The 17,500-nt window shown below is 35.6% G+C and overlaps 1 protein-coding gene across 1 annotated transcript in view; it reads right to left on the bottom strand.

Moving 5' to 3' along the window:
- LOC136828783 (cubilin) overlaps window positions 1-10,747 on the bottom strand; it is a 112,395-nt gene extending 101,648 nt beyond the window's left edge. Inside the window, exon 1 of the mRNA XM_067087009.1 lies at window positions 10,284-10,747. Coding sequence (XP_066943110.1) covers window positions 10,284-10,413 — 130 coding nt within the window. The 5' untranslated portion in view covers window positions 10,414-10,747. The remainder of the gene's footprint in view (window positions 1-10,283) is intronic.
- Window positions 10,748-17,500: the final 6,753 nt, after the last annotated feature.

A 17,500-nucleotide genomic window follows, 5' to 3' on the forward strand; every position in this document is an offset into this window, starting at 1 on the left:
TTTTCCGTAACCACGAGAGCGTCTCTTTAAGTCGTCACAGAAGTGTTAGAACGCAGGAGAGCTTTTAAAACCGCGCGCGTTTTCCGTAACCACGAGAGCGTCTCTTTAAGTCATCACAGAAGCGTTAAAACGACAGTAAGCGTTTAAAACCGTGCGCGTGTTCCGTAACCACGAAAGCGTCCTTTTAAGTTATCACAGAAGCGTTAGAACGCGGAAGCATTTAAAACCGTGCGCATTTTCCTTAACTACGAAAGCGTCTCTTCAAGTCATCACAGTAGCGTTAGAACGAGAGAGAGAGAGAGAGAGAGAGAGAGAGAGAGAGAGAGAGAGAGAGAGCGTTTAAAACCGCACGCGTTTTCCGTAACCACGAAAGCGTCTTTTTAAGTCATCACAGAAGCGTTAGATTGTTAGAACGAAAGAGAGAGTTCAAACGTCTTCCGAAGTCACCACAGAAGCGTTAAAAACGCTCGGACAGAGACGAAGCGCGAGGAAACCAGATCAATACGCAAAGCATTGGATGTTAAACTGGAAAAAGATGGAAGCGTTTCCAACGCGCGCCTACCGCTACCTCGCGTCGGAGACCGCTAGGTGAATTTAAATTCATCCCCTTTAAAATATAAATGTATATATCACTGCTTTACGCCGTCGGTGCGTTTTAGGGGATTCTGTACCGAAGGCGATTTAATGTAACGAATGAGCCTGGTTTAGAAACATACTGATTATTATTATTATTATTATTATTATTATTATTATTATTATTATTATTATTATTATTATTACTCAGAAGATAAACCCTTTTCATATGGAACAAGCCCAACACGGGGGCCACTGACTTGAAATTCTTAAGCCTCCAAAGAATACAGTGTTATTATTATTATTATTATTATTATTATTATTATTATTATTATTATTATTATTATTATTATTATTCAGAAGATGAAGAAAGCTATTCATATCGAACAGGCCCACCACAGAGGACACTGACTTGAAATTCTTAAGCTTCCAAAGAATATTATGGTGTTCATTAGGAAGAAGTAACAGAAGGTAAAGGGAAATATAGAGAGAAGAGATCACTTATTAAAAAAGAAAAAAATAAATGAGCAAACTAATAAATAAATAGACAAAAACGTAAGTGATTAAAATGCAAGGAGAATTGTACTGGGGTAGTAATGCACTGCATCTGCGCTCGAAGTTTTGAAGTTCCGGTTGCCCGACATTCTGAGGACGGAAGATGTTAAAAGTATACTTTAGTTTAACCAGACCACTGAGCTGATTAACAGCTCTCCTAGGGCTGGCCCGAAGGATTAGACGTATTTTACGTGGCTAAGAACCAATTGGTTACTTAGCAACGGGACCTACAGCTTATTGTGGAATCCGAACCACATTATAGCGAGAAATGAATTTCCATCACCAGAAATAAATTCCTCTAATCCTTCATTAGCTGGCCGGAGACTCGAACTCGGGCCTAGCGAGTGCCAGCCCACAACTATACACGGAAGATGTCTCTTTTCCATCGAAACTGAGGCAAAATGGATGTAAGTCGAAGTTAATCAAACACAAATAACTACAGGGAAAGTGATAGATAAAGTGAAATAGAAATATTAGAAGGCTGGATGTAAGACGAAGTGAATTAGGGTTGGGTTGGGTTATAGAATTTAGACCAAAGGCCAAGCGCTGGGACCTATGAGGTCATTCAGCGCTGTAAGGGAAACTGACAGTAAGAAGGTTTGAAAGGTGTTACAGGAGGAAAACCTCGCGGTTGCACTTTGAAACAATTGTCAGAGACGGTAGGAAGTCCGAGGGAAGAGAGAATATGAACGGAGGTACAGAAAAAGGAATGAAAGAGATTGCAGCTAGGGGCCGAAGGGACGCTGCAAAGAACCTTAAGTAAAGCCTACGGTGCACCACGTGAGGTGCACTGACGGCACTATCCTCACACGGGGACGAAGTGAATTAAGCACAGTTATAGATATAGAGAAAGAAATGTTTCAACAGAGTCATCAAAAGCCGCTCTTTTCATTTTTACGGTCGGACTAATTGACTGGGGTGCCCCAGTGCCGCTATTTGTAGGTACCCGGGGGTCATCCAGTGTACCATATTTAGTTGCAGTGACCTTAACCAGCGTTTCTGAATACTGTCAATCGCCGAAATCTGTCCCCCCCCCCCCCGGGTCCTCTGCCATCGTAGGTACGAGTTTGCTTGGCTCATTTTATATTATAGGTGAATCATTCATATGTTATCATTGTTATCTTCATCATTAGAGATTTGTCAGAATCGTTAATGTTATAAATTCGCAGAACTTCAAGCGAAGAAGATACAATGTGTGACTACCCAGTAGAACAATTTTCTTTTTATGCTAGTCATTCATTTATGTCTCTTTATCTGTTTATGTATTAATTCATTATTTGACCTTCCTTTTCTTCCTTTCTGTTAACTGATCTCTTCTTTCTGCATTTCATATTACTTTCTGTAACTTCTTTCAGTCGAACATCATATTATCCAACGGAAGCTTGAATTTCAAGTTCAGTGCATTACTAATTTCAAGTTCAATGCATTACTACCCTCAAACACACGATTCGCGGGAATTCATTTGTAGCTGATATATAAACTATACGGGTGAAATTGCACTCACATACTTACTGACATCTGAGAATAAGAGAAATTTTACAGCATTTCTGGAAAGTAAACTGTTGGAAAGATTTGGTTGCTTTCGTAACTTTTTAGAAAATTACTACCGTCTTTCTGTCCCAACACTAAGGCTCACTAATCCCAAAGCCTCTTATTTTCTAAGGTAATTGGACAAGCACATCTTATCTTGAATAAACTTGAAAGTTCTTCGTTAAAACAAGAGCAAACACGGTGGGTCCGGCTATGCTTACAATTCTATAATAAGGTCGATCATAAATATTTGATCTTACAGTGCGTGTGCAAACATGCACATTCTCTCTCTCTCTCTCTCTCTCTCTCTCTCTCTCTCTCTCTCTCTCTCTCTCTCTCTCTCTCTCTCATTGCATTTCTACTTTCATTAGCACATTTACCCCATGTTTACAGAATTTGGGAGGGCCTCTTCTGTCCCAAAAAAAAATCCCTGCATAAACTGTTATATGATAACATTCACATATATATATGTATATATATATATATATATATATATATATATATATATATATATATATATATATATATATATATATATATATATATGAATATATATAAACTCATTCTCACTTCTGGTTAAGCGCTTGTATAGCTGAAGAACATATGAATTGATAAGCAAAACCTGTTTATATATCGTTAATGTTAACCAGTATCATCATGATTGATATTATGGTATTATTAACAGTAATATGTTCAATATTAACCTGTATCATCATATTTATTAAACAGCTCAAAAAGACCACCGAATCAGACTTTCAAACTAATTTAACAGGACCAAAGTCATTCCTCTTACAGAGAGATCAAAAACGGTAAAAAAAAAAAATAAATAAAAAGGAGTTGGACAGTGATTTGGGAAGATAATGAAATATAAAAACAAATTCCTGCCATTGTTATTGTTAGAAACTAAGCTGCCTTATGCCATCGCATTCTCTCACCCCTTAAGCAGCTGACAAGGCCACAAGTGTTGCAGAGAGATGAAAAGAAATGGCGTATTTTGTACCGAGCAGAATACAGTTTATGTAATTGCTTATGCAACTCTTTCAAGCTCTTTAGCAACAATTATCAGAGTTCCTTAGCAACACAAACCTTGGCAAACAACATTCATGTTGATTTTCACAGTAACACGACTCCTGACAGGCCTCAGTTCCCTAGATCGTATTACGAATTAAGAATAGAACAGAGAATAGTTCCCCTCTCTCCCATGTGTCCTGTTCTTGGTGAGATAAGAATGCGTATATGGAGAAGAAAGGAAATATATCAGAAATGTTGATTTTCACAATAACCAAATCTCCTGATAGACCTCAGGTCCCTAGATCGCATTGCGAATTAGGAACGAATAAAAAATAGTTCCCTCTCTCCGATGTGTCCGTTCTTGGAGAGATAAGAATGCGTATATGTAGTAGAAATGAATCTTATCAGTGACAGCCATAATGAAACTTTATACTCGACAGACGCAACAAAATTTTTAGGTTTCTGCAAAGGAAAACTATTGTGCCGGCTTTGTCTGTTCGTCCGCACTTTATTCTGATCGCACTTTTTTCTGTCGGCACTTTTCTGTCCGCGCGCAGATCTTAAAAACTACTCAGGCTAGAGGGCTGCAAATTGGTATGTTGATCATCCACCATCTAATCATCAACATACCAAATTGCACCCCTCTATCCTCAGTAGTTTTGATTTTATTTAAGGTTAAAGTGAGCATTAATCGTGCTTCTGGCAATGCAACAACAGAGGCCACCACGACCGGCTGAGAGTTTCATGGGCCAAGGCTCATACAGCATTATACCTAGACCACCTAAAGATAGATCTATTTTCGGTGGCCTTGATTATACGCTGTACAGAAAACTCGACTGCGCCGAAGAAACTTCGGCGCATTTTTTACTTGTTTGGTATAGTAAATATTTTCAAGAGCGGTAACTTGGTGTGTAGTTTTACACAAAAAAATTACTCACTATTATTATTATTATTATTATTATTATTATTATTATTATTATTATTATTATTATTATTATTATTATTATTATTATTATTTCTTTGAATTACTTTTACATTCTTTATTATTATTATTATTATTATTATTATTATTATTATTATTATTATTATTATTATTCCTTTGAACTAAATTTACACTCGCAAGGATGCAAAAAGTGATCTAGTTTAATCAGTGTTAATAACAATATAATTATTAATGGCAATGATCATTGTACATCACAAACAAATGCATTAAGCAAGTGAAAACAAATGCGCAACCTGATCTTCATGAGATAATAGATTAGAGTAAAAAAGAAAAAGACTTCGAGCATTTGCATAACACATGTTCAACCGGTTCTAATGATTAACGCAATTCAATTTTTCTTTGTATGCAGTATATAAGTCTCTCTCTCTCTCTCTCTCTCTTGCTGTCTGTCTGTCTGTCTGACTGTCTCTGTCTCTCTGTTGCTCTGTATCTATCTGTGTGTGTAGCTTTCTCTCTCTCTCTCTCTCTCTCTCTCTCTCTCTCTCTCTCTCTCTCTCTCTCTCGATTGCTGTCTCTGTCTGTCTGTCTATCTCTCTCTCTTTCTCTCCTTTTGCTCTCTCTCCCTCCCTCTCCCTCTCTCTCTCTCTCTCTCTCTCTCTCTCTCTCTCTCTCTCTCTCTCTCTTTGTGTATGTGAGTCTGTCTCTCTCTTTCTCCTGTTCTGTCTGCATGTCTCTCTCTCTCTCTCTCTCTCTCTCTCTCTCTCTCTCTCTCTCTCTCTCTCTCTCCTTTTCTGTGTCTGTCTGTCCGTTCGCTCTCTCTCTCTCTCTCTCTCTCTCTCTCTCTCTCTCTCTCTCTCATTTTACTACAGCAGATACGTCACTTTTTGTATCATTTAAGCTCAGATCACTTTACAACATACTGTCGACCATTTCTGGGACGAAACTACGCAGTATTTCATGTGTTTGTTCGTGCGTGCGTGTGTGTGTGTGTTTTGTTTTTGTTTTATTTGTTCGCTGCAAAGGGGGGTACTGTACCTCTGCCCTCGCCTTCACTTGAATGCTTGCGTTCGGACGCGGCTAAATCTTTTTTTATTCAGGCCTTCATGCATAAATTTCCTTGCAGGAATATTACTCTACAGTATACAAACATACCATACAAACATGGTGTAGACTTTTTTCTCTCTAAGCTTATATGGATCTTGCTCTGTATATTTGTTTGAATATATACAGGTCTGACTATTTAGATACTTGTATTTATTCTTATTTGCTCTTTTCTTGCGAAAGCGTGATTTAGTTTAGCATTTATAATCTTAATTTGGATTTCATTTATTTTTCAAAATTATTTATCTTTTACGTTACATGCATATTAAGATGTTTTTATTTTTATTTTTACTGGCTTCTTATCTTACGAAAGAATGATTCAGTTTAGCATTTGTAATCTTAATTTGGAATTCATTTATTTTTCAAAATTATTTATCACTTAATTTACCTACTCATATTTTCTTGAGAGTAATATTGCTGTAGTATTCAGTCAGCATTTATCAAAGTGCCTATGGAATGTCGGTAGAAAGTATTCTTATTAACTTTCATAGCTTTCTATCATTAAAAATCTGTGCTAGACTTGGGTAAGCGTAGATTACACAGTCTACGAATATTCTTAAAAATAATGCAATTTTGCATCTTCAGGTTTCATTAAATGTACTTTATCTTTTGCAGACTCCTTGATAAGCAATATTATCTCAGGTCTTTGGCAATTATTAATCCCTAAAAATATATGTAAATTTAACATATAAAAAAATGTTTAGAAATTTGACAGATATTTATCAGAAATGTCTGTGAAATTTTTTTTTCAAAATTCTGTAGATATTGATCCCTTGTTATAGGCAAATTTGCTTATACAGAGTTCTTTGCTTCATTAGAAATTCTCTAATCAGTTTTCTGCATATCAAATGCCCTTAAGAAAGTTTCATTTAATTAGCACTGACAGGAAAAAAAAGGTTAAGCTTCAACTGCAATACGGTTATCATATGACACTTACTCTTAAGAAAATTTGCCTGTACAGAGTTATTTGCTTAGAAATATCCTAATCAGTTGTTTTCACATTAAATGCCCCTACGGAAGTTGCATTTAAGGAACATTGGTAGGAAAAAGGTTAAGCTTCGACTACAATACGGTTATTTATATGACATTTTTACTCTTAAGAAAATTTGTTTATACACATTTCTTCGATTAGAAATTCTTTAATCAGTTTTCTCAACATCAGATATCCCTACTAACGTTATATTTAAGGAAGATTGGCAGGTAAAACATTAAACTTCAACTGCAATATGACTGTTCATATTCACTGACACCACTTTCTTCACAGTGTAAAAACAAAACACTGGCGTTCAGGCGAGCAATTATTAACGTGGTCTGTGGATGCTGTGCAAGGGTGAGATGAATAAATATTTTTCGGATGGGCGAATTCATTCCCCCTGCCGAATGCTCAAATTATTTTACATCTTTTTTTTTCCTCCCCTAGTGGCATTTTGTTAATTGGATAAAAGCTCTGTCAATTACGATAAACGTTGGCCCATAATGCCTGCTGCTGCCTCAATAAAAGCATCGAAAGCCAATTATATTAACAAATTTCCAGAACTCCATTCGAGCAATTGTGGATGCTGCGTCCTAAATGACTCTCACGGTTTTTGGACAGATTACTCGCATATCTAACCTGATTCGTGAGGATAAGAACATTCTTTGTGTTCTTACTTTAAATCTTCATTTGTGAGAAAACAAAATGCAGTGCTGAGGAAGACCCGTAGAACACTCTTTGTAACTGTATGGTTCAACAGGTTATTTTGAAACTAATCAAAGAGAAGCATTTACATATATTTATGATTACCCAGGCAAATCGCTGCTGTTTTGTCACTGAAGACTGGACACCAACTGTCCTTATTCCAATTTATAGAAAGTTTAACTTTCACTCCAATATTTGACTGGAGTCATCAGACTCAGTATGTTTACGGAGAGAGAGATGAAAGCTGTTATAAGGAAAGCGAAAGGAGATAAGGTTTACAAGGTCAGGACGAAACTGTAAATCAGGTTACCTTTAGACCCTTACGAATCAACCTTTGTCACGTGAGGGAAAATGTGGAATATCTGGTGATGAAAACAAGTTAGTCGAAAGACCAATACTCTTATTTCATGTGCATGATCAAAATGAAGCTTTAGAAGGTCAAGATGAAACTGTACCTTATTTTACCTTAGGACCCTTAAATATCAGCTATTATCACAAGAGGGAAAATGTGGAATATCTGCAGTCATCAGGACAATTGTCTAAAGATCATGAGAGCTAGTTTACAAGACGAAATTTTTGGGCTACTTAGGAATACGCCTTTTGCTGTACGTTTTCTGCGGATATTACTTTGTATTCTGTGATTTCTCCCAGAATTGAAACGGCTAAGGACCAGATGTGATAAGATTTTCAAGATTCGAAGAAAGATGAGGATAAATGGTGATCATAAGGTCTCCTTTAGTGAACCAAAAGGACCCATGAAATATAATAATCGAAGGATGATCCTGAATTCTAAAATGATGACGCGGGACGCTTGTGCTAAATAAAGTAATTAGGGAATACAAATAATAAACATGATATTTGCACTTTCAGAACGAAAAGCATCACATAGCTAGTGATGAACAGAATAAGAATCTTCTCTTTAACATGCAAGATTCCTGGGCTGATGAGAATCAGAGAGTAAGTAAAATAAACAAGGGACGGGATACGAGAAACTCCTTGTGTAAACAAGTCAGAGAATACTGAATTTCAAGGTTATTCCTCGCCCTGTGGGAATGACAACACACTCGAAAGCTTTTGCAAAACAGAATGAAAAACTCCTTGAGCGAGCTCGCAAGACTACAGAGAAAAAAAAATCTAATGGAAATTTCTATCTTCGTGGCCAGATAGTTAACGTTGCCTCGTTCTGATACCTCGGTTGCGAGTTCGAGCCTCCCCCGGGTATCAGAATATCTTCATTTCTCTCTTCATCTGGATCTAGGCTTAGTAGTGACAAGCGTTTCCAGGATGTGAAGGAATCGAGGAGTTAAGAAGCAAGAAGTGACTAGCAGATTATAAATATACTTTGGATAGATTATGCGAAAGAATACGAGGACATCTGCTGGCGGATTTTGTTTTATTTATTATAGATGAAGCCAGCTGCTGCCAAGGGTATTTGTCCCCAGAATGAATACTAATTATTGAATATGAATCTGATGAGATTAACAGAATTCACTTGTGTTCTGTGTGATTAGTTATCGGGAGAACATCATACGAAAATTATTTAATTTACTATCGTATAATATGAACGAATCTAACATCAATAATACAACGAATTCATTAAATTATGAAATGACGGAAAATACGTTACGTGTATGTTCTATTATCGATGAATTTTTATGAATGAATAAGCAGTTGCAAATTCAGTACACTAAGGCCTTTGTATTTAAGAGCTTGAAAGCTACGGAGGAAGGGACGAGATATATATATATATATATATATATATATATATATATATATATATATATATATATATATATATATATATAGTGACAATAGCGCGTGACAATATATTCAGCCAAGGTCACAGGAAAAATAAAAGAATGATACCAAGCGCTTTCGTGTTATTGAAATAACACGAAAGCGCTCGGTACGCCTTTTATTTAATTATATATACACACACACATACAAAGATAAGGACAGCTTCTCCAGTTTAGCAACTCATTTTGTGCCTACACAATGGCTGAAAAAATCATTCTTAATCGTACTAAGGAGAAAGAGAATTTCATTTCAAAGGTACTGAATTTCCGATAACATTCCAGCATGACCCGGAAATATTTACGTGGGTCGTAAAAACTGGAAATGAATTAGCCATTCTTTTATTGACAACATATCAGTTTTCTAAGTAAGCATTGTAACATCGGCCTAAAAACTGAAAAATCATTCTCAATCGTGCCAAGGAGAAAGGAGACGGTATTTCACTGGTACTGAATTTCTGATGACATTCCAGTACGACCTGGAAATATTTACGTGGCCCTTCAACATAGGACTAGAATTAGACATTCTTTTAATTACTGTATAATAATTCTCCAAGGGTGCAATGTAACATCGGCCTAAAAATAAAAAAAAATAAAAAATCATTCTTAATTGTACTAAGGAGAAAGAGGATTTTATTTCATTGGTACTGAATCTCTGAGGACATTCTAGTACGACCTGGAAATATTTTCGTTAACGAGGATTAACGTTAGACATGCCTTTATTTAACATATATATTATTCTGTAAGGAAGTAATGAAACATCGGCCTAATAAATGTTTAAAGATAAAAGTTGCTTTTATACCCATTAACCATTGCGTTCTAGTACGACCTGGAAACATTTACGTGGACGATGATTAACGTCAGACATTCCTTTATTTAATATATGTTAGCCTTACTCTCTGAGGAAGCAATTAAACATAGGCCTAAAGAATAAATGTTTAAAGATAAACGTAGTTTTCAATATCCATTCCTTTCTAGTACGACCTGGAAGTATTTACGTTAACAAGGATTAACATCAGACATTCCTTTATTAAATACATAATGAAATATAGACCTATAAAATAAGTATTCAAAGACAAAAGTAGCTTTTATTACTTACTCCTCCTGGCCTCGGATAACGAAGCAGTCGTAGCCAGCATCACCACCAGCGTCAGTATGGCCAGACCCCCACAGAGAGAGAGCGGGCAACAACGCCTCCGCCACGTAACCATCTTCCCACACCACCACATAATGTCGTCGATAAAACAGAAAAATAAAAGATCCAGGAATATTATAAAAATAATAAAAATGCAATTCACTATCAACCACTTAAAAAAAAATAGAGATTTCGAAGAGATAGACTAGACCTCAATCACACAACACCACTCCTCCTCTTGCACTCGCGCTCAGCATGATTCCAGATTTGCCGGTGTTTTGTTGGGATTCCAGGAATTTTATTTTTTTTTTAAATAATAAACAAAGATTCAGAAGGGCAGAGAGACACTGCGGTAGGCACCGTACAAGCCCCTACAGAGGGAGAGACGACGAGAAGGCGACCACTGCCAGTGCCGAACTGGATATGTCAGGGGAGCCAAAAGTGTAGCCAGCCAGCAGGCGCAGGGATAGTAGTGATGTTGTCTGCCTCTCTCTCTCTCTCTCCCTCTCTCTCTCTCAGATCACTCTTTCTCTCTCTTTCACCACCCTCTATCTCTCTCTCTCTCTCTCTTTTACCATCCTCTCTCTCTCTCTCTCTCTCTCTCTCTCTCTCTCTCTCTCTCTCTCTCTCTCTCTCTCTTCCCCTCGTATAACGCTTCCTACGCTATCCCATCCATTCCATGGAAACTTGATGGCCCTTCCTGTTCATCGGGTTTCGGAAGAAGAAGAAGATTAGACCCCGATGGAAACCGGTAAAACCTCAGTTCACGACTGTATATTCATTGTTTTTGTTAAATAAAACACATAACTTACGTTCAGTACTTCAAAAACAGCGAATATACAGCAGCAGCACCTTTGTAAATCCAAAATAAAAAGAGAGATAAATCCACGGAAAGAGGAAAAAATAAATGACATTGGAAGAGAGAGAGAGAGAGAGAGAGAGAGAGAGAGAGAGAGAGAGAGAGAGAGAGAGAGAGAAACCTAAACCTTCGCAGCTCATAAATCAGGCGCTAGACCGATGACAACAACTCCGAGAGAGTGAGAGACACACAAACGACATTCCCCAATATACGAAAAAGAAGAAGAAGGATACGACATTAACATCCATGAAAGCTACGAAAAACAACGAAAAACAAAAGAAAAATAAAAGAAAAAGTAAAAAAAGATCAAGTAAACAACGGCAACCCCGTGAACCTCTGGAGTTTGCGCCAGCAGCCCGCGAGCGAGAGGGGTCTGCATCAATATAGCATCTCTCTCTCTCTCTCTCTCTCTCTCTCTCTCTCTCTCTCTCTCTCTCTGCTCTCAACAACACATTTATTATTATTTATTAGCTCTCCCGGCCGCCTTCGTAAGGTGAGATCGCGCTGCCTGGGAGATCATGATGAAGAAATATTAGGCCATGAGATAAAGATACACTAAGGGGTGGGGGAAATACAGACAGAAAGTGGGCAATGTAGTACTAGGGGGAGGGGGGAAAGAGAGAGAGAGAGAGAGAGAGAGAGAGAGAGAGAGAGAGAGATAAGTCTTCAAAGTAATCCCTCGTTAAAGTGATTACTTTGTTCTCGTTTTAATCGTGGAATTACGTATGATTGCATTACTCGTAAGGTTCGTAAACCGGTTTGCTCGTGACGTTAATGTCCTTTTCTAGTTTATTAAATCTAGCAGGAATTTATAATAAAATTTTCCTTCACTTTAATCACAGACTTACTAAAAATACTGCTTCCTAAGATGACAGGGTTACAATTATATTATCGATCAAGTTATTATCCTCATATCTGTAATGCTAAGCGATTGTGTGTATGTTTGATAAACGGGGAAATCGAAGTGATTTGGAAATCAAAGAAAAATACAGTGGCAGCCTCTGTTTGTTATTTTATTTCTGTGAATATGGATTTTATTTCATACAGGAATTTAAAACGTGTAAGGAAATAATTTAGGTATTTTATAATAGGCCTAGGACACACCTCCCAATATTTTATGAAATGCTGTTTGGAAAAGACTGGGAAGAGACTTGGTGCATCCATGGGTGCAAAATGGAGTAAGGAGATACATAAATGGACTGTTGAGCCAATTCTCTTTTATGGAAGTGAGATGTGGATGATGAATATATATGTTTGTAAGAAGGACAGAATGGGAGATCGACATGGAGATATGAAATTATAAGAAAGTTAGTGTAGGTAAAACGATGAATCGAAATATTTCGAGATGTTCTGGTCCTGCGGAAAGAATGGAGAATAATTTGTTGCTGAACAGAGCGACGAATTTAGAAGAGTATGGAAGGGAAGATAAAAATGAAGACTTCAAAATACACACAAAGTAATGAATAGATAAAGTGAAAGCAGAAGCAAAAAGGAAGTACCTTATTATCCAGTGAAGCACAGGAGTGCTTGCAGGATGAACTGCGCATGCGTGTTGGCGGATTAGAGGCACAGCTGATGTATGAAAAAGTGATGTTTGCTAAAGTTATTTGTACTGTGGATTTACCCACAATTCTGCGTGCAAAGGGTAAATATACTAAAGGCTATTAATATGTATCTATATATATATATATATATATATATATATATATATATGTGTGTGTGTGTGTGTGTGTGTGTGTGTGTGTGTGATGTATGTGTATATATATATTAATATATATACATATATATGGATATGTATATATATATATATATATATATATATATATATATATATATATATATATATATAAATCAGTCATTTCCTGTGGCACCCACGGGGATGCATAGGGCCTCGATGAAATCACGCCACCACATTCTGTCCTGGGCTAACTCCTCAAGATCTCCCCCCAGCACTCGTCTCCTGCTTCCCGCCTCATTGTCCTCAACCACGTCTCCTTTGGCCTACCTCTACCTCCTCTACCAAGGGCAACCCACCCTGGTGTATCTCGCACTATTCCGTGTCTTCTGTATGCATGGCCTAGCCACTTCCAGCGTGGGAACCTAACATACTCGTCCACCGGCTGCACCCGTTACTTCTCTAATTCTGCTATTTGATATCCTATCCCTCCAATTATTTCCTAATATTCTTCTGAGCGCCTTATTTTCAAAAGCTAGGAATTCATTACCCGAAGTCACTTTTCTGTACCATGACTCATGCCCATAAATCAAAATACTCCTAACCATTAACTTGTAAATTTTAATTTTGTATGCACAGAAAAGTTGCTATTATTCCAAATATATTTTAAGCATTCCCATTGCCTGATGAACCTTTTTTAATCTTTCTGTAAATTTTGTGCTCATAGAACAATCCTTATCTAAATAAGTACCTAAGTATTTAGATTTATCTACTTGCTTTACAATCATGCCTTCAATTAGACAATCCTGTGCATTTTCGTGATCTCAGTTTTTCCACTATTTATAACCAAACCAACCTTTCGACTTTCACTCACTAGACAGTCCAACAATCTGCCTCTTTTCTGGTCCCTCACAGATCAAAACTATATCATCAGCATAATCTAAGTCAAGGAGTTTCCCATTTTCTCCCCAGAATATACCTGCATCCATTTCTCTTTTAACCCTTCTCATAACGTAATCCACGACCAATACAAACAACAGAGGGGACAGAATGCCACCCTGAATCACACCAGACTTAACTTCAAAAGGATCATTCAAACAACCATCAACCATCACTTTGCAAGATGTGCCCTCATGCATGTTCATGATAACCGTCACAAACTTTCCAGATATTCCACGATGCCTCATGATTTTTCCCGCAGTCCGTCTCAAAATACTATCAAAGGCCTTTTCGAAACCAACAAAACAAAGACTTAACGGAATTTTCATTTCATTAGCTTGTTGCATTAAATGCCTAACTTAAAAAGATCTGATCACTGCAACCCCGCCCCCTTCTAAAACCTGCCTGTTCATCCCTCAGAGTACCATCAACCACTCGCTCCAACCCATTCAACAATACTGAAAATTTTCAAGGCTACAGGTGACAAAGTGATTCCCCTCCAACTACCACAGCTACTCAGATCTCCTTTCTTTGGAACTTTAATGATCACATCATTCTTCCAGCCTGCTAGTATTATCCCTGTGACCCATATCTCATTGGACAATATCTTCAAGACAAATACTAATCTAGTCTCCTCCACTTTAAACATTTCCGGGAAAAACCATCCTCTCCTGGTACCTTATAATTCTTTAACTGCTTTATTGCCCTTAACTACTTCTTCTAGTCTGATCTCATTTTCATCAATATTTAAATCTTCTGGGCAGGCGGTATATCCTCTCCTGGTGGGGGTTGGGGGAGGGGGGACTGGCCTATTAAGAACCGTCCCAGAGTGCTCTTTCCATTTATTTCTGATTTCAACATTTTTGGTCAATAGATTACCTTCCATATCCCTGACTGGTTTACCTTACGCTTGCCAGCTCACCAATTACTTTATATGCTATCCTTTGACTCTGACCATCATTTTTATTCATTAATTTTTCAGTTTCTGCAACCTTTTCATAACAGATCTTTTATCTCTCTTAGTTAGTCTTTTAACTTCAATACACACACACACACATTTATACATACATACACATAAACACATACTGTGCCTATACAATGAAAATCAAAGAACACTCTCCTACTCACTCTTGAAAGATTGATGGAAATGGACAGGGGAGATTCATTCTAGATTCCAGGACGCTGGAAGCAATACATGTATGCTCAGCCTGGAACGAGGGGGAAGAAGGAAAAAAATAAGATTCTGTTACAACAGAAATTTATCATTTATGCTTTCCTAAATCTATAAGTAATGCATGAGCTTTGATTGGACAATGGTAGGTAGTGGAAATGGAATTTATTAGTTCATTAAACCTTTAAATTTTAAATTTATGAATTAAAAAGTCTTTAAATTTTAAATTTATGAACTAAAAAGCTTTTAAATTTTTTATTTATAAAATTAAAAACTCTTTAAATTTTAAATTTATGAATTAAAAAGCTTTACGTTTTAAATTTATGGATTTAAAAAACTTTAAATTTTAGATCTATGCATTAAAAAGTTTTTGAAATTTAAATATATTAATTAAAAAGCAAAATTTATGAATTAAAAAGTCTTTAAATTTTAGAATTATAGATTAAAAGTCTAATTTTAAGTTTATGAATTAAAATTTTAAATTTGTGTAAGTTTTAATTTATGAATTAAAATACCTTTAACTATAAAATTAATTTAAGTTTTAAATTTAGGAGTGAAAATCTTTAACTTTTAAAATTATTTAGTTTTTAAATTTATGAATTAAAATGCCTTTAACTTTTAAATTGATTTAAGTTTTAAATTTAAGAATTTAAAAACTTTTAATTTTTGTATTTGTCTAAGTTGCAAATTTATGAATTAAAAAACCTTTAACTTATAAATTGATTTAGGTTTTAAATTTATGAATTAAAACCTTTAACTTTTAAATTTATGAATTAAATACCTTAAACTATTAAACTGATTTAAGTTTTCAATTTATGAATTAAAAAACCTTTAACTTTTAAATTTATTTAAGTTTTAAATTTATGAATTAAAAACCTTTGACTTTTAAGTTTATTTAAGTTTTAAATTTATGAATTCAATAACCTTTTATTTCAAATGGAGTTTTTCAGAGATTGCAAACCTTTGAATTTTAATTTTATGAATTAAAATACCTATAGCTTTTTAAGATTCTAAATTAAAAACCTTTAACTTTTAAATGTAATTAACTTTTAAATCTAAGGATTAAAATACGTTGTGTTTTTAAACCTACGAATTAAAAAACCTTCAGTTTTAAATTTATGAATTAAAATACTTTTAAATTTTAATTTATGAATTAAAAAAACTTTTAACATTTAAATTTATGAATCAAAATATCTTTAACGTTTATATTTGTGAATTTAAAAGCTTTTAAATTTATGAACCAAAACACCTGAAAATTTTAAATTTATGAATTAAAAACGAATTTAAGAGTTTGAAAGTTAGCTGTGATTGTAATTTTTACTTCAAATATTTTATAAGAAGGAACAGCAAACAAAGATAAGTAGGCAGAGGAGTAAGGACACAGGCACAGCCTATAACACAGGCTTGGTGCGAAGGCAAAGGAAAGCACAATCAAACCCAATCGAGCAAACAATCAAGCAATCATGCAAGAGGTGGACCTCAAGATATGACGTATGAACGCTCGAAAGTTGTCAGGTTTACATGACCCTGTTTCTTTATAAACAAAACTAAGGATATTTCTTTTAGACTTCTTGGCGTTTTTTTTAATAGGTTATAAATATTATCAGTTATTTATGAACAAAATAAATACGATTCTTACTACATAAAATTCCTACATCATTAACCACTCCTCTGCGGGGGTAGTGTCATCAGGTGACCCCACATGGTGCACTGTAAGCACTACTAAAGGTGCTCTCCTACCTCTCTATCTGTTATATCTTATTGCAAATGCGGAGTTCAGTAATCATTGTAGTACTCCTGCTGCAGGCTCCACAACACTCCTGGCAATACTCTTAACAGAAGTCTGGAAAGATGGAGTATCTGTTCTCCTTAAACTCCAAGTTATTTCACTTACAGCATTGAGATAATAAGTTAAAAATTGCATAAAGTGTAATGGCAAGCACTGATCTCTTATTTATAAGATTTGGAACTTCATAAAGTACTATTATTACTTCAGGATCCAATCACAACTATGAATAAATAAATAAAATTATAGATTTTGTTCTTTACAGTTCGATCAAATAAGAATAACTACTAGATAATAACCCAACACAAAAGATGAGATAAAACAAAAATAAAAATGAAAGCATAAAAAATTCTGAGAAACAATAATGATAACAGCAAGAGGCTGAAATAATTAAAAGATAATTACAATTCACAGCAAAATTAACACTTGAAAAATTAACACAATTAACTAAATCAAAAATGATTTTGAAAAAATCACCACACTCATTCAACCTCCAGGAAGATGACTGAACTTGAGCAATTAAAGTCTCTCATAGGAATTGGCTTTCTTTCCAGACAAGTGGAGTAAAGAATGGAAGTTTGAGATGACTCGCTAATCTTTCTCCCCCTCCCTCTTTCTCTCTGCTTATCTCCTTCATTCTTTATTCTTTCTCTTCATTATTCGTCCTCTTCGTTCTTCATTCATCACCACAAAGCCTCTCTCTCTCTCTCTTTCTCGCTCTCTCTCTCTCTCTCTCTCTCTCTCTCTCTCT

The sequence above is a fragment of the Macrobrachium rosenbergii genome, chromosome 43, assembly GCF_040412425.1.
Source record: "Macrobrachium rosenbergii isolate ZJJX-2024 chromosome 43, ASM4041242v1, whole genome shotgun sequence".
Classification (NCBI taxonomy): Eukaryota; Metazoa; Arthropoda; class Malacostraca; order Decapoda; family Palaemonidae; genus Macrobrachium; species Macrobrachium rosenbergii.